The sequence below is a fragment of the Papio anubis genome, unplaced genomic scaffold, assembly GCF_008728515.1.
Source record: "Papio anubis isolate 15944 unplaced genomic scaffold, Panubis1.0 scaffold241, whole genome shotgun sequence".
Lineage (NCBI taxonomy): Eukaryota > Metazoa > Chordata > Mammalia > Primates > Cercopithecidae > Papio > Papio anubis.
This window is the reverse complement of record NW_022162469.1, coordinates 70,972-88,896: the sequence shown is the minus strand read 5'-3', so window position 1 is coordinate 88,896 and position 17,925 is coordinate 70,972. Positions and strand designations below refer to the sequence as shown.

The 17,925-nt window shown below is 39.6% G+C and overlaps 2 protein-coding genes across 5 annotated transcripts in view; one reads left to right on the top strand and one right to left on the bottom strand.

The window, feature by feature from the left end:
* Positions 1 to 644: 644 nt before the first annotated feature.
* On the top strand, positions 645 to 4,687 carry LOC116272877 (40S ribosomal protein S6). The gene is made up of 6 exons (XM_031661736.1): positions 645 to 759; positions 1,309 to 1,440; positions 2,030 to 2,240; positions 2,421 to 2,567; positions 4,289 to 4,446; positions 4,554 to 4,687. The coding sequence occupies exons 1-6, from the start codon at positions 754 to 756 to the stop codon at positions 4,647 to 4,649; spliced, it is 750 nt and encodes a 249-aa protein (XP_031517596.1). The 5' UTR covers positions 645 to 753; the 3' UTR covers positions 4,650 to 4,687.
* Positions 4,688 to 6,880: 2,193 nt separating this feature from the next.
* LOC116268567 (DENN domain-containing protein 4C) overlaps positions 6,881 to 17,925 on the bottom strand; it is a 79,242-nt gene continuing 68,197 nt past the window's right edge. For all 4 annotated transcript variants that reach the window (XM_031661733.1, XM_031661732.1, XM_031661734.1 and 1 more), the window contains 3 exons: positions 10,988 to 11,138; positions 9,160 to 9,224; positions 6,881 to 8,943 (listed from right to left, as the gene is read on the bottom strand). In XM_031661733.1, the coding sequence (XP_031517593.1) occupies positions 8,807 to 8,943; positions 9,160 to 9,224; positions 10,988 to 11,138 (353 nt within the window). In that variant the 3' untranslated portion in view covers positions 6,881 to 8,806. The remainder of the gene's footprint in view (positions 8,944 to 9,159; positions 9,225 to 10,987; positions 11,139 to 17,925) is intronic.

Here is a 17,925-nt window from a genome sequence, read left to right as displayed (position 1 = left end):
ACGAATTAATGTGAGATGATCAAAGCGGATTCAGTAGAATCGTTCAACTTCGAACGTGAAACAGTCCTAAACTCAAACCTTTGTGACACTAAAGTGGGAAGATGGTATGTGATAATTTTAGAAAGTAAACATTATTCTTGTTTACTTGGTTTGGAACTCGAACTTTTTTTATTTTGAGGCGGAGTCTCCCTCTGTCGCCTAGGCTGCAGTGCAGTGGTGCGATATGGGCTCACTGCAACCTCCGCCTCTCGGGCTCAAGCGATTGTCGTGCCTCAGCCTCCCTAGTAGCTGGAACTACAGTCGCCCGCCCCCCACCACGCGCGGCTAATTTATATATTTTTATTAGAGACGGAGTTTCGCCATGTTGGCCAGGCTGGTCTCGAACTCCTGACCTAAATTAATCCGCCCGCCTCAGCCTCCCAAAGTGTTGGGATTACAGGCGTGAGCCACCCAGCTCCAAAACCCAGGGAGCGTGGAAAAGACAAGACAGGGAAGGGGCTAACCCTCAGAATTACACGCGGGCTCGCCTTACCAGACCACCACTGCTGGCACAACCTCACACCCACTGGCAACCAACTTCACCTCCCAGACCCTGATTCAACTCGACCCCGGAAGTGCCGCCCACCCGTGCTTACTTCCGCTGTCCCGTACTTCTGCTCATCTCGCGAGAACTGAAAGCGCCTATGAGACTTGCGCTAAGCGGAAGTTGGTCCTCTTTTCCGTGGCGCCTCGGAGGCGTTCAGCTGCTTCAAGATGAAGGTAGGTGGTGGTGGCGAGTGTTAGACTGGTTTGGGGAACGTGAATCGAGTCCCAGAACGCGGCATTGCCTCATTTCCAGCACTGCAAGATCCTGGCTTTAGGTGGAGAAGGGTCTCAAGTAGGAGAAGGCTCGCTTTTCTGGGGCATGGAGCTTTTTGGCCGAGCGGATGGCAGGCGATTGCGGCTGGAGCCGCGGCGGGCCGGGAGCGCCATGGTGGCGTCCCGGCGTGTTGCCCAGTTTGCGGCAGGCCTGTGGTGCGGCTCTTGACCCCGGCTTTCTTGCTTCGGGAGGGTGAACGGCTGCGGAGCGCCCTCGCCCCCAGAGTCATTCTGCGGGGCTTGAGGGGAATACGTCCTCCTGAGTGCGGCGCTTCTTGACTGCTACTCTGCTTTCACGTGCTTTTAGTGAGTACGGTCGGCATCTCATATTTCCTGCTTGTGTGGAGGCAACATGAAAGGCTTTTTGCAGTGGAATTAACTTTGTGGATGGCTCTACAATTACCTGTGTAGGTAGTTTCGTAAACTATTTCCCTCCCTTTTAATCCTTAGCTGAACATCTCCTTCCCAGCCACTGGCTGCCAGAAACTCATTGAAGTGGACGATGAACGCAAACTTCGTACTTTTTATGAGAAGCGTATGGCCACAGAAGTTGCTGCTGACGCTCTGGGTGAAGAATGGAAGGTAAAAGTTAACAATCAAATTGTTGCAGCTATTGAAGTCAGAGACGTTAAGTAAACGCCATTGGTAATTGGTATTTGGAATGGGGTTCAGACTGCGGGTTCTGGCTTCTGACCTTTGGTAACTTGCTTCCGAATGCCACTTTATGAAGTTGAGCTGTTACCTTGGAGGGGAGACATAGAGTAAGCCGTAAAATATACGTAAAGTTTACATCAACGTAATTCTTGCCAAGCATCATGCATTCGGCAGATGTCACATAGCTGTCCTCATAATCCCCAAAGTGCGAAAACGCATTGTATCTGATTTGTTTGTTGCTCTTTGATATTTTATCTTCCTAGTGCTGTTATTTCTAATAAAACATCGGTTAGAAATGCGACTTGAATGAAAGACATCTGATAATTGAACTTGATAAGTTGGGAATGTAGACAAAATTTATTGATCAGAGAAAACGTGCTTAAGTTTTATGTTTAAATTGGTTTTCATAATGAATTATACTTTCTCATGTAGGTGTGGTTCACGGAGGTCACAATCCTGTATTGTATAATTTTGGAATAGAAATAGTAAATGTGTCATTCATTGTATGCTCTTGCAGGGTTATGTGGTCCGAATCAGTGGTGGGAACGACAAACAAGGTTTCCCCATGAAGCAGGGTGTCTTGACCCATGGCCGTGTCCGCCTGCTACTGAGTAAGGGGCATTCCTGTTACAGACCAAGGAGAACGGGAGAAAGAAAGAGAAAATCAGTTCGTGGTTGCATTGTGGATGCCAATCTGAGCGTTCTCAACTTGGTTATTGTAAAAAAAGGTGAGGGTTACTTGTGTTCGATTTTCATTGAAATTGATGTAAAGCCAGTTGTCCAAATGCTTATTCATTTGCAGTATCCAATGGATTTGTTTCTTTACCATCAATTCAACATTAAATATTCTGATTTAGGATTCTTAAGGAAGTTGTTGAATTAAAATCTTTTCAATTGTGTCATCTAAGGAGAGAAGGATATTCCTGGACTGACTGATACTACAGTGCCTCGCCGCCTGGGCCCCAAAAGAGCTAGCAGAATCCGCAAACTTTTCAATCTCTCTAAAGAAGATGACGTCCGCCAGTATGTTGTAAGAAAGCCCTTAAACAAAGAAGGTAGGAGGGATTATGCAATTAGGGCTTGCTTAATTTTGGTGATTTGTCAATATCATTTTGTGTGCATATCAGAAGATAAAAATGTGCCTTTGGAGCCTTAGCATTCTTCACCTGAAGTCTGAATATTTACAAAAAATATTTGGAGGTGGCCAGCATACCCAGTTGGTATTAATCCTTGCTTATTATATCCAGTGCCTTGTAGAGTGCAGTAATTTCCTTGAAAATCTGCCTGTGAATCTTTGATGTATACATTTATCCAAAACTAACCTGACTTTAAGGTCATTGCTATCTGGTTTAGGAGTCACATGCTTGAGAATTCTGGAACTATTATCTCACCACCACACACTTCGTAATTTTACATCAGATTTTCTAAATTATTACTGTTAATATTTTTTAAGAGATGAGGTCACACTATGTTGCCCAGGCTGGTCTAGAACCCTTGAGCTCAAGTGATCCTCCCATCTTGGCCTCCCAAAGTGCTGGGGTTACAGGCCACCACACCCAACCCTAAATTATTTTTTGGCTTACTAAAGAAGTTGCTTTAAACTTTTGTTTCATCTGTAGGATATGGATAACAATTGTTAAGAGTTGTAAGAATTAGAAGTTAGAGACCTTAGAATACTAGGAAGCGGGAGTTAGGGATTTTGGAGCTTTACCTTTTAAGAACTTGTGTCAATATATTAGACAACATACCAGTGAGGACCTCAAATGACAATATTTCTGTAGTGAAATTTGGGAATGTTCATGTTAAATAGAATAAACAGCATGTCAGTCAAGGTTGGGTTTCTGACAAAATCTGAAAGAATTTCTGTGGATTTTGTTTTTTCAGGACTGGTGTGACTTAACACCTCTACATGGCATATATAGTACATGTCTGTTAAGTCAGTAATTACAATTATTTGAGCACCAGGTACTGTTCAAGGTGCTGAGAATACAGTATAGACAAATTCCTACCCTAATGAAGCTGACATTGCAAAAAAAAAAAAAAAAGAAAAGCAATTGACAAATAGGTGGCAGTTGCCGATAATCACAGCCCTGGAAATAATCAGAATAATAAAAGCGTGGTGTGGTTGATGGGTATTTTTAGATGGTTCCTGTGTTTATAGTAGGAGTCTGAAATATTAGCAGAACCTGAACATCTGAGCATTTAGCCTAAGGCAATTAAACTCCCACGAGTGTTCATGAAACGGCCTGTGCTCCAATGCAAATCTACAGTCTGAGCAGTTTTGGAGTACAGATCAGATTAATGAAGATACTTTAACATGTCACATAATCTGATGTTAATTGTTATGTTACCCCTGAATTGGCAGGAATTGTCAAGGGAAATAGAGATGCAAGCTTACATCAAACTTACACTTAAAAGTATGGCAGGATGATTATGTAAATAATATGTTAAGTGGTTTTCACAGACAAATTGACTATGCAGAGTTATATTTTAGCATAATGCCACTGTATTTTAGTAAAACTGGAAGGTAGTAAAGGTTAGCTTGGTTATTTTTCAGCACTTGGTTTCCCTTATATTTTTGTAATATTTAACCCATCTTCTAGATTTCTGTGGAGGGGCAAAAAGTATTTTAAAATACTTCTGATTTGATTTTAAAGGCCTCAATACAGGTTTTCATAGATGCTGTTGATGAAGCTTATGTTCATTTCTGATGTTTTTAAAGTAGATGTGGATTCTAACAAAACAGTTGAAATGATTGAGTCCTTTGAATTTTTAGGTAAGAAACCTAGGACCAAAGCACCCAAGATTCAGCGTCTTGTTACTCCACGTGTCCTGCAGCACAAACGGCGGCGTATTGCTCTGAAGAAGCAGCGTACTAAGAAAAACAAGGAAGAGGCTGCAGAATATGCTAAACTTTTGGCCAAAAGAATGAAGGTTAGTGTAAGATGATTTGAGGGGGTGGGAGGAGTTCGACCTGGCTTTGGATTTGCATCTTTACCCCAGAAAGGCCTTAACTATATGCTGTTTTTTGTTTTGTTTAGGAGGCTAAGGAGAAGCGCCAGGAACAAATTGCAAAGAGACGCAGACTTTCCTCTCTGCGAGCTTCTACTTCTAAGTCTGAATCCAGTCAGAAATAAGATTTTTTGAGTAACAAATAAATAAGATCAGACTCGGATCTCTGTTGACTTTTCATTGCTTGACAGAAAACTACATAAATGAAGAGAGGGAAAGTTGGTCATAGAAAATGGGGATATGTATATGGTAATCCAATGGTGGATAAGATCAGACCTATTGTGTGGTAGTGGAAGACAAGGTCAATGTAAAGGGGTTCTTTTTGGGGGATGGGTAGCACAGGAAGGGATTCTGAGCATAAGACATCTGCCTCTTCAGAATGGCATTGAACTTAGGGGAAATGATGAGGACTATTAATCTTTTTCATATAGTTTATTTTGAGGAATATAGCTCTTTAAAACACTATACACAATTTAATACATGAAAATTGACCATGTGAAGATGAACATGTCTTCTTTTTTGAAGAAAAGGTAACTTCTAAGGCATAGTTTTAGTGGATACCATCTTAAAATGAAGTTTTTAAAACCATTTCAAATTTGCTTTAACAGAGTTTTTCAACTCCAGTGAATTGTTAGGCTGTTTCACACACTGAAAAGGAAATGACTAAAAACATTCTTGGATCAGTGAAAGATGCACAAAGCATGTATTTTTTTCTAATAGTTTCTATTCTAACTATCCTGACAATATCAGGATCTTGACAAGAAGGCACATTAGGCTTTAAGGTTGAAGCAATGCAAGCTCTTTGTTGGAACTACTGTAATAGCTTTATAAAGCAGAGTACTAAATGTTAAATGTACATGTTAATCACCTAGGGGTCTGGTTAAGGCGCAGATAGTGATAGAGGAGTGGGGACCCACATTTTCACATTACTAAAAAGCTCCCAGGTGTGAGGCCAGTAATGCCAGTCCCTGGATGCCTGCTACATGGTGTTAAAAAGCTACATAACATGAATCTTAGCTGGTGATTAGTAGTATGCAGAACTTAAAAGGCAAAGGGGATCGCCAGGTGGGGAGGCCAAGGCAGGTGGATCACCTGAGGTCAGGAGTTAAAGACCAGCCTGGCCAACGTGGTGAAACCCCATCTCGACTAAAATACAAGAAAATTAGGCACCGGTGTCTGTAATTCCAGCTACTTGGGAGGCTGAGGCAGGAGAAAAACTTGAACCAGGGAGGTTGAGGTTTCGGTGAGCCAAGATCACGCTGTTGTACTCCAGTCTGGGTGACAGAGCAAGACTCACTCAAAAAAAAAAAAGCAAAGAGAAATTTAGCATTTTACCTGAAGCTAAAAGGACTGAAACAACCACAGAGAGGAACTTAAGAGCCACAAGGTGAGTCCGGTATACGGTCCAAAGTTTTGTATTAATCAGTTCTTGGTTGACTGTGATGCACAAAACATGAGAACCGCCCTGCTTTCTGAAAATCGAGTGCAGCCACAAAATGAGGACAGTCTGTTTCTCCTTAAGACTTTTTTTTTTTTCCTTTGAGACAGGGTTTCACTCCTATGCCCAGGCTGAAGAGCAGTGGTATGGCTCACTGCAGCCTTGACCTCTTGGGGACTACAGGTGTGCACTGTCGTACCTGGCTTGTTTTTGTGCTTTTTGTAGAGTTTTGCTATGTTGCCCAGACTACTCCTGAACTCCTGGGCTCAAGTGATCTGCCTGCCTTGGCATGCCAAAGTGTTGGGATTACTACAGGCATGAGCCACCATACCCAGTTCTCCAGAGACAGATGCAAGTCATTCTGACATGTCATTACTATGCAGGTTGTGATCAACCTATACAATTCATTCGTTGGAAGAAAAAACAATTGCTATCAAACCCCAAACCAATGTAAGGTACTGCTAAGTAATCTGGACTAATTTTAAAGATTGCTTTTAGAAGTTGTCAGGATTAAAGTAGCATACAGTGCTACAAGTCATTCTGGGTACTTATAAATCTTTCCATAGTAATGTTTTTTTCTTGTAAATTTTTAGTGGTACCCTATCTGCGGTGGGTATTGGAAAAAGCCTTTAAGAATTTACAACAAGAAGTCAGTCCCAATATCTAAGTGGCAGCAGCAGGCTAAAGTTTTCAAGGTATGATTGCTAAAGTTATTAGAAAGTTTGTAATTTGATATAGCCATATATTCTTAAACATGTAAAGAGATCTTTACAGAATTTTTTTAATGGGAAGTGCTTCAGTAAGTGAAAATTTAGTTCAAGTTACGAAGACTCCAGTATAGAAATTGAAAAAGCAAAAGTATTGGAATTCTAAAGATTACAGATTTCAGGAGGCTTAATGTAACAAAACACAACGAACTTAAGAATTTTTCATTTTATTCAAGCTCAATTTTTATATGCAAGGTAATTCAAAACTTCTGTTGGGTCAGTAAGTATTAAGTATTAAAACTAGTACCAAGTCTTGAGTTGCAAAAATATATACTCTGAGACAGTGCAAAAGATCCATTAAAGGTAATGAAAATTGTACATAATTTCTGACAAGTTGTTTAATTTAGCATTTTCACAATAAATTCACACTAGAATTCTGCATAGGTCAGATTAACCCTGAAATGTTGAAAGACTGGTACAATAACTACAATTTGTAAATGGTTACATCAGGTAGAAGGGAGTTAGGCTGTTACTGTACCATATGGAAGTAATTTTACTGTGTCAACTCATTTAGCCATCTGCATAATTACTGTAAATACTCACAAAACCACTGGCTTTTTAAACCATGCAGAGAGTTAAGGCAAACTTACTGTTCCTAAGGGATATTTTTAATAAAGGCATGATAAATGTCAAAGTGAGGCATGTGAGATCATGATTTTCTTAAACCTACTGACAACAAGCTTAATAAATTTACAGTTTTAAGACTTAATTGATTCAACCTAAAAAAAAACAGTATTTACAAATGCACATTTTTACTCACAAGCATACAAATCTAAATATTATACAAGAATAAAACTGTGTGCAGTGCAAGTTTATCCCAAAGGTTTTAAAAAGTGATCGATACCAACAAGGTATGTGCCTGAACAAAGATTTTACGTTTAATGACATACACTTTAGCATTTTAAGCATGTTCCAATGAATTTCATAAATTATTAGGCAGCTGATTTAATTTCATTTTAACTGATGATTGATTCATTTGTTCCAATTTTAAAACTATTGCAAATTAAGATATGGGAAGAGGATGGAAGTCACTGGATAATCAAGATAAAATCCATTAAGCAAGATAATACATAATATGAAAAGTGTATTATGTTGGTGCAAAAATAATAGTTGCCATTAATAGTGGCAAAAACTACAATTTTGCCCCAACCTAATGCATTAAAGTCAGGGAAGGCAGCTGTCATCAGATTTTCAGGTAATTTTAAGATTAATGACTACATACAAGTTCAGTAGTAGTCATTCATTTAATAATCAGAAAATTTCAGAAAATTGTATTGCAACATGCAATCTATTTTAATAAATATACACTTAGAATATGGCTGTATATACACATACCTGCACAGCCCTACACATATACACACTTACACAAATATGTTGCTTTTTTTTTTTTTTTTGGAGACAGTCTCACTCTGTCACCCAAGCTAGAGTTGCACTGGCGTAATCTCCATTCACTGTAGCCTCTGCCTCCTGGGTTCAAGTGATTCTCCTGCCTCAGCCTCAGTAGCTGGGACTACAGTGGCGCGCCTAATTTTTGTATTTTTAGTAGAGACAGGGTCTCACCGTTTTGGCCAGGCTGGTCTTGAACTCCCGGCCTCAAGTGATCCACCCACCTTGCTCAGCCTCCCAAAGTGCTGGGATTATAGGCATGAGCCACCGTGCCCGGCCATGTTGCTTTTGTAATTGAGATATTTCATTTTGGAGGTTAGGCAAATTTAATTTGCCATTCCTCAAACTCAGTAACTTCAAATATAAACAATGCCTAGAATGAATATGGTTCCTCATTATTTCTATCAAACTACTACAAATACTGAGGAATCCCATAGTAGTTTTCCACAGAGGCAGAAAAGCAGTTCAGGAGTTGAAAATCTTCAATGTTAATAAGCCCTGGGACATTTAAATGGCATTTCATATTTCGACATGATGCAGTATGAATCATAATTCATTAAATACTGTCCTCAAGAATTACTTCAATTCCATATTCACCAGTTCTTACGATTTGGGAAAAAAAACCCTTGAATGTTTCCAGATTAAATCTAATCTCCAAGCCTTGTGTGTCAAAATTCTAGTGAATCTCTATTTAAATGAGAGGCGCTCCAAAACACTTCCTGCACCACTCAACACTGGCACTTGGTGGAGCATCAATTTTCTGCAACTTTTCAAGAATCTCTGAAGACAGACTATTGTATGCAATTCCATATTCATTGTCAAACGCCTCTGAAAGAAATTTTCAAAAATGAAGTTGTAATTTGTTAAGAAAGACAACAGCCATTCATTTCAAATTGGTATTGAGTCAAATTATATGTTTTTGAACTACATATTTAGAAGTAGAAATATTTTAAATCTTTTATACATACCAGCTACATTTTTTAAAATTACTTTTGAAAATAAAATATAAAATTTCCTTTCGTAATCTTTTATTAACCAACTTACCAATATCAATATTCTCTCTTCCTAGAGACACTAATGATAAGAAGAGGATTTCTCTGTATAAACTCCTATAAAACAAATATGTTTTAAAAGTTAATGGGCAAATAGCATTAAAATACAGATGCATTTTTTTTTTAATGGTGAAGACATTAAGTTTTGTCATCTAGTTAACAGTAATACACCTATGTCAATGTCCTAGTTTTAATATTATGTTACAGTTAGTTATATGAGGTGTCACATTTGGAAGAAGCTGCATGAAGGCTACACTGAATTCTGTACTATTTTTGTAACTTCCTGCAAGTTTCTATTCCAAAGTAAAGTTAAAACATAGTTAATGGGCATAAAGCTTCACATTAGTAACAATTAAAAATGGCTTAACTTTATTTCAACAATACATTAACTGTTTTAACTCTAATTTCTAATTAAAATTTACAAAAGCAGAGTCTTCTCGTCTTTTGTCACTTGACAAAGTAACAGATTAACTTCTAAGTAAGTTAGGGGTTTAAAACCCTTGACACAATGTAAAAGGTGGTGTGGTCTCTTTACTATTTCACCCAATAGCAAAGGACAGTTCACCTTTATTTGGCTTGTGAGCATTAAAATGTCACAAATGAAACACTAAAAGTGAGCTTTATGACTCAGTTGTTAAAGATGAGAGGAAAACTTAAGAAATGCACTGATGTACAAAGAAAAAAAAAGTAGGAGGTAATGCTGATTCTAGTGACACTTCACATCGCTTTCTTTAGAAGCTTCAGAAGCCATAATATGAATTTCTAATATTACGTCCCTGTCCTTAAACTACAGATGCTTGCAGCAAGCTACTCTTATTACAGACTGTGAAGGTCATCTCTACCTCAACTATTGAGAGTAAAAATGGATCCATCCATTTTCATTATCAGTTCTTGCCCTGTCACTTCTGAGATTATCTTCAAAGATGCCATGACCTAAAAAACTTGAAGGGGACCGTGGAAACATTAGTAATGTTTGATATACACAATTACACACACTTTTCTGAAGCCTCTACTGCAGAATTCACTTATGCTGAGGAGGGGATGAGTACTAATCTGAGCATATTAGCAGACAACAGTGACAGGAGCACAATAACTCCATATCCTTTGTAGTTCACTGCATGTTTCCCTTTCCTAAATTGTTTCTACTCCTATTCCCATATTCTCTTATGTCCAACAAAAGAAAAGATGTGTGGGTATCACAGGCCCTGAATAAGTGGTACATAAGTTTATCAATGTTAATAAATATAATTATAGGTTTCCAGCAAACAGCAGTAATGTTTCCAAAAGAAAGTACATTTTAGATCAATGAATTATCTTCTTAAAATGTAATCCATTTCCACTCTTTTTTTTTTTGAGACAGGGTTTTGCTCTGTCACCCAGGTGGCAGTGCAGTGGTGTGATCACAGCTGACTATAACCTTGACCTCCTGGGCTCAAGAAATCCTCCTGTCTTACCCTCTCAAGTAGCTGAGGTCACAGGCACATACCACCCCCGCCAAATTATTTTTTTACAGAGATGGGGTCTTGCTGTGTTGCTCGGTCCAGTCTCAAAATCCTGAGCCCAAGCAATCCTCCTGCTTTGGCCACCCAAAGTGCTGGGGTTACAGGTGTGAGCCACCGTGCCGAGCCCCCAGACACTTTTATTGTGTGTGTGTGTTCAAGTAGGAATGCATATATCTGTGTAGCACTTTTTAGAACAATCAGATGGTTTGCAATGAGTATGTATTTCTTTGACAACTAGAGATATTTTTTAAAGTAAGATAATTTTTTAAAAACATGAAATGATTGAGTGGTGGCAAGCAAAAAATACTGGATTATTACCTTTGTCTTTTCATGCCTGGCTTCATTTGCTGTGAAAGTAGGTTGATGGGTTTAAGAACATTATTATGCTGAATACTCTGCCTGATGGTTTCTACTAAAGTGCTTGTTGCTTGTTGTTCCTCTGACAGGAGAGATGATTTCTTTTCAGAATCTAACAATAAGAACACAGTTTTTTTTCAATTATTACTATTATTATTATTTTTTTTTTTTTTTTTGAGACAACGTCTCACTCTGTTACCCAGGCTGGTACGCAGTGGTGTGACAATGGCTCACTGCAACCTTCATCTCCCGGGCTCAAGTGATCCTTCCACCTCAATCTCTCAAATAGCTGGGACTACAGGTGTATGCCACCAGCTAATTTTTGTATTTTTTGTAGAGACAGGGTCTCACCAGGTTGCCCAGGTTGGTCTCAAACTCCTGGGCTCAGGCAATCTGCCTCCCAAAGTGCTGGGGTTACAGGCGTGAGCCACTGTGCCCAGTCCCAATTATTTAAAAAGTTTTTTTTCCAGAGTTGTGGCATTTTCTCCTTGCTTAACCAATATCACCTCCCCAATACTAGTAACATTATGTGGCAATGTGCCCAACTAAAAAATATTTTTCCTGCTCTCTTCAAACAGGCAGACCTGTCACTCTGCCTTTCTCTTCTAATATATGGTGGCTTACTGCCTGAGGCTGGGATGTGATAGCTTGTACTCCAGCAGCCATCCTGTGACCATGAAGCAATCTTTACTGATAGTAAAGCAGGTACAACAGAAGGAACCTGGGTCCCTGGTGACAGAGCAGTTGTCTCGCAGTACTAGACTGTCTAGTACATAACTTTTCTTTTTTAAAAATGTATTTACTTATTTTTTGGAGACAGGATCTCATTCTGTTGCCAAGGCTGGAATACAGTGGCTGAATGTTGTAACCTTCAACTCCTGGGCTCAAGCAGTCCTCCCTGCTCAGCCTCCCAAATAGCTAGGACTACAGGCATGCACCACCACAGTTGGCTAATTTATTTTTGTAGAGATAGGGTCTTGCTATGTTGCCCAGGCTAGTCTTGAACTCGGCCTCAAGCAGTCTTCCTGCCTCAGCCTCCCTAATCACTGGAATTACAAGCATGAGCCACCATGTCTGGCCTTATTTTTAATCGATAAGTAAAAACTGTATTTACTTATGGTGTACAATATGATGTAATTCAAAACTTGACAGTTTTTCTCTGTCACCCAGGCTGAAGTGAAGTGGTACAATCACAGCTCACTGCAGCCTTGACATCCTGGCCTCAAGGAATCCTCCCGCTTCAGCCTCGAGTAGCTAAGACCACAGGCGCATGCCACCACATCTAGCTAATTTTTTATTTTTATTTTTTGTAGAGAGATGGGCTCCCACTATGTTGCCCAGCCTAGTCTCAAACTCCTGGTCCCAAGTGATCCTCCCACCTTGGCCTCCAAAAGTGCTAGCCTGATTTGCCTAGCCTAGTAACTTCATATGAGAGAATAATCTTTACCTGTTTTGGCCTCTGTTATTTTCTGTTAAATATAACAGAGTCTAGTGCTAATTAGAAGGAACGTAATTAGTCCGGGCGCAGTGGCTCATGCCTGTAATCCCAGCACTTTGGGAGGCTGAGGCAGGCGGATTGTATTTTTCATTATACATTTCATTATGTTGTATTTTTCAAATAACACAGGCCCTAAGTAAAAGCAACTGGTAATAGTTCATTTGTGTTAAACCAAAAAAAAAAAAAAAAGGCAAAGTCCTCTGTTATGATAACAACAGGAAATACTGGCTGCTATGAGTTTTCATCCTAGGTCTTCCACCTGCTAAATGACAGACTTTGAATAGTATTAATCTTCAGGCTATACTGAGATAAGTCTCAAACCAAACATTACACCCATTTAAGTACATAATTCAATGGTTTTTAGTATATTCATGAAGTTGTACAACCATCATCACTATCAATTTTAGAACATGTTCATATCCCAGAAAGAAACCCCACCCCAACCCCCCCTAGGCAACCACTAATCTACTTTCTGTCTGTATACATTTGCCTATTCTGGATATTTCATATAAATTGAATAATACAATCTATGCTCCTTCACAACTGGTTTCTTTTCTAGAATGGTTTCAAGATTCATCTGTGTTGTACATGTATCAGTACTTCATTGCTTTATGTTGCCAAATGAAATTCCATTGTATGGCTATACCATACTTTATCAATTCATAATTTTTTTTTTCTTGTTTTTGAGATGGAGTCTCACTCTGTTGCCCAGGCTGGAGTGCAGCAGCACAATCTCAGCTCACTGCAACCTCTGCCTCTGTGGGTTCAAGTGATTCTCCTGCCTCATCCTCCCAAGTGGCTGGGACTACAGGCATGTGCCACCACGCCCAGCTAATTTTTGTATTTCTTTTAGTAGAGACAGGGTTTTTCCATGTTGGCCAAGCTGGTCTCGAACTCCTGACCTCAAGTGATCTGCCGGCCTCAGCCTCCTAAAGTGCTGGGATTACAGGCGTGCACCACTGTGCTCAGCCCTCAATTCATAGATTGATGGACATTTGTTTCCGTATTTTTGGCTATTATACAAAGCTATTATGAACATTCCTGTGCAAATTTTCGTGTGGACATCATTTCTCTTTGGTATATATATGAGTGTAACTGCTGTGTCATATGGTAACTCATATGGTTTGCCATTTTGAGGAGCTGTGAAACTGTTTTCCAAAGAAGCTGCACAATTTTATATTCTAATCGACAGTGTCTGAGGGTTCCACTTTCTCCACATCTTCACTAACTCGTTGTTATGTTTTTGATTATAGCCATCCTAGTAAGTATGAAGTGATATTTCCTTGTGGTTTTGATTTGCATATCCTTGATAGCTACTGAGCATTTTTCATGTGCTTTTGGCCATTTTAACATTTTATCTGAAGAACTACTGATTTACAGCCTTTGCTCATTTTAAAAATGCGTTGCCTTTTTATTACTGAGTTGTAAGAGTACATAGTCTGGGTACAAATCCTTTTTAAGATATGATTTGCAAGTATTTCCTCCCATTCTGTCGACTGACCTTTCACTTTTTTGAAGGTTTAAATTTCAGAAGTTTTTTCTTTGCACTAAGTCCAACTTATCTACTTTTTCTTTTGTTGACTGTGCTTTTGTTGCTTTTTTTGAAAGCCTTGCCTAACACACACAGAGTCATGAAGATTTACTCCTATGTTTTTTCCTAAGTGCTTTATAGTTTTGGCTCTTACATTTAGGTCTATGATCCATTTTTAGTTCATTCCTATGTATGATTTGAGAAAGTATCCAATTTCATTCTTTTTATTATTGCTAGCCTGTGGTCCCAGCATATGTGTTGAAAAGACTATTCTCTTTTTTCTTTCTTTTGAGATGGAATCTCACTGTGTCACCCAGGCTGGAGTGCCGTGGCGCAATCTCGGCTCACTGCAAGCTCCACCTCCTGGGTTCATGCCATTCTCCTGCCTCAGCCTCCCCATTAGCTGGGACTACAGGCGCCCACCACCATGCCTGCCTAATTTTTTTTTGTATTTTTTTTAGTAAAGAAAGAGTTTCACCGTGTTAGGCAGGATGGTTTCGATCTCCTGACCTTGTGATCTGCCCGCCTTGGCCTCCCAAAGTGGTGGGATTACAGGCGTAAACCACCACGCCCGGCCGAAAAGACTATTCTTTATTACATGGTCTTTACATTGAAAGGCAACTGACCATACATACATATGAGGGTTTATTTCTGGAACTTCAGCTCTATTCCATCGACCTATATGTCTGTTTTTACACCAGAATTTTACTTTCTTGATTACTGTAGCTTTGCAGTAAGTTTTCAAATTGAGAACTGTGAGTCCTATAACTGTTCTTTTTAAAGATTGTTTTGGTGATTCTGAGTCCCTTGAACATCCATATGAATTTCAGCCGGGCGCGGTGGCTCAAGCCTGTAATCCCAGCACTTTGGGAGGCCGAGACGGGCAGATCACAAGGTCAGGAGATCGAGACCATCCTGGCTAACACAGTGAAACCCCGTCTCTACTAAAAAAATACAAAAAACTAGCCGGGCGAGGTGGCGGGCGCCTGTAGTCCCAGCTACTCGGGAGGCTGAGGCAGGAGAATGGCGTGAACCCGGGAGGCGGAGCTTGCAGTGAGCTGAGATCCGGCCACTGCACTCCAGCCTGGGGCGACAGAGCGAACCCCAATCTCAAAAAAAAAAAAAAAAATGAATTTCAAGATTCACTTGTCAATTTATGTAAAGAAGCTATCTGAAATTTTGATAGAGATTGCGTTCAATCTGTAGATCAATTTAGGACTAATTCCATCTTAGTATTAACTTTTCCAGTCCATAAACATGGGATTTCTTTCCATTTACTTATTCTTTAATTTCTTTCAACAATTATTTAAGTTTTTGGAGTCTAAGTTTTGCATTTCTTTGGTTCAATTTATCCATAAGTATTCTGTTCTAGTGCTTTTATAAATAAATAAAATTGTTTTCTTAGTTTCATTTTGAATTATTTATTCAAAGATATAGAAGTGGTTGATTTCTCTATATTGATCTTATAGCCTGGAACCTTGTGGAACTTAACGCAGTTCTAATACGGTGTGTATAATAATATATTGGATGTGTGTCTATTCCTTAGAATTTTCTATATATTATATATATAGAAAAAATATATATCATTTATCATATAATCTGCAAATATAGATACATTTACTTTTTTCCTTTCCAGTTTGGATGGCTTTTCTTTTCTTGACTAATTACTCTAGCTAGAACCTCTGGTAGAATGTTAAATAAAAATGGCACAAGTGGGCATCCTTGTCTTACTCTTGTACTTAGTGAGAAAGTATGTTAAGAATATGTTATCAACTTAGATTTTCATAGATGCCTATTACCAGGCGGAGGAAGATCTTCTCTATTCCCAACTTGAAGAGTGTTTTAAACAAAGGGTGATGGATTTTGTCAAATGATTTGGCTGTGCCTACTGAGATGATCATGTGAATTTTGTCCTTTACTCTATTGATAGATATAGTATATTACACAATTGATTTTCAAATGTTAAACCAAAATTGCATGCTTGAGATAAATCCCACTTGGTCATGGTGTAAAATCATTTTTTATATTGCTGTATTTGATCTGCTAGTATTTTATTCAAGATTTTTATGTCTATATTCCTAAGTGATACTGATTTTTAATTTTCTTATGATGTCATTGGTCTTTGTATCAGGGTGATACTGGCCTTCTCACCAAAATCTCCACTATTTTTGAGAGTGCTCTCAGGCTTAAACGTCTCCACACTCTGTTCCAAATAAAGTAATTTCCTTTAGGGAAAATTTCAGAGTTCTCTATTCTTATGACCTGCCTCTCCCTCTGGGCAACATTTCTTTTTTCTTTTCTTTTCTTTTTTTTTTGAGACAGTCTCACTCTGTCGCCCAGGCTGGAGCACAGTGGCACGATCTCAGCTCCCTACAACCTCCGCCTCCTGGGCCTACCTGATTCTCCTGTCTCAGCCTCCCAACTAGCTGGGATTACAGGTGCCTGCCACCACACCTGGCTAATTTTTTTGTACTTTAAATAGAGGAGGAGTTTTATCATGTTGGCCAGGCTGGTCTCAAATTCCTGACCTCAGGTGATCCAACACGCCTCGGCCTCCCAGAATGCTGGGATTACAGGCGTGGAGCCATCGCGCCCAGCCCCTGGGCAAAATTTCTAAGCCACAGCTCTGGAAGTGGGGCTGGGAAAAGAAGCCCTTCTTTTAGAGTGACATTCCTGCTTTATGAGCAGGGTGCTAGATGAAGACAGTAGCTTCTGTTCTTTTTAGCTTGCCTCTCCTGGCATGAAATCTCTGTTCTATATGAGTAGGCTGCAGTGAGAAAAATTGGGGACCCAGTATTCTCAGCCTCCCACAACTGGGGCAGAGTCTTTGCCTTATGAATGGAGGCAAGGTGGAAGGACTGGGCCTCCACCTCTTGGCCACACTCACTGGGAATTTCATCTCTGCAATATGGAACTGAAAGGATGAAAAATGCTGGCAGCCTGCCTTTCCCAGGGAGATCCTATAGGCCCTTGACTGGGTTCTGTAGGGGGTACAGCAAGTTGTGGCTGAAGTGCCACAGAAACTTGCTCCTTTTGATAAGATTTAGTAGATTTTTTTTAAAAAAATATTTATTCATTTGCTCTATAGTCTGAGGACAATTTCCCAAGGTTGGTTGGTTTGTTTGTTTTAACTATAGGGGTGCAACTGTGGCTCACTGCAGCCTTAAACTCCTGGACTCAAGTAATCCTCTTGCCTCAACCTCCCAAAGTGCTGGGATTACAGACGTGAGCCACTGCACCCTGTGGAAAATTATTTTTTCAAGAAGTCACATCTTTAGAGCCAGGTGTGGTGGCTCACACCTGTAATCCTAGTACTTTGGGAGGCCAGGGCGGTGGATCACTTGAGGTAAAGAGTTCAAGACCAGCCTGGTCAACACAGTGAAACCCCGTCTCTACTAAAAATACAAAAAATTAGCTGGATGCAGTGGTAGGTGCCTGCAATCCCTGCTACTCGGGAGACTGAGGCAGGAGAATCACTTGAACCCAGGAGGTGGAGGCTGCAGTGAGCTGAGATCACACCACTGCACTCCAGTCTGGGTGACAAGAGCAAAACTCCATCTGAAAAAAAAAAAGAAAGAAAAAATAATTTTCACCAATTATGGTTGTTTCACTGGTCTGTGGAGCTCCTCATATTGCTATTCCAGAAGTCATCTCTCACTTAATTCGTATAAGGTCTTTTAACCTATACACCAACTTTTGTTTATATACACCAACTCTTCACTTAAAGCAGCCAACTAATAAAGAAATATGGCTATTCTCAAGAGCTCTGTTTTATTCCCACCACAAATCATGGAACATTTTGAAACACCTATTTCAAAAGCTATAAGAAAACAAAGAAACTGTAGCTCTAACTCTATTCTTTTCTAGCAT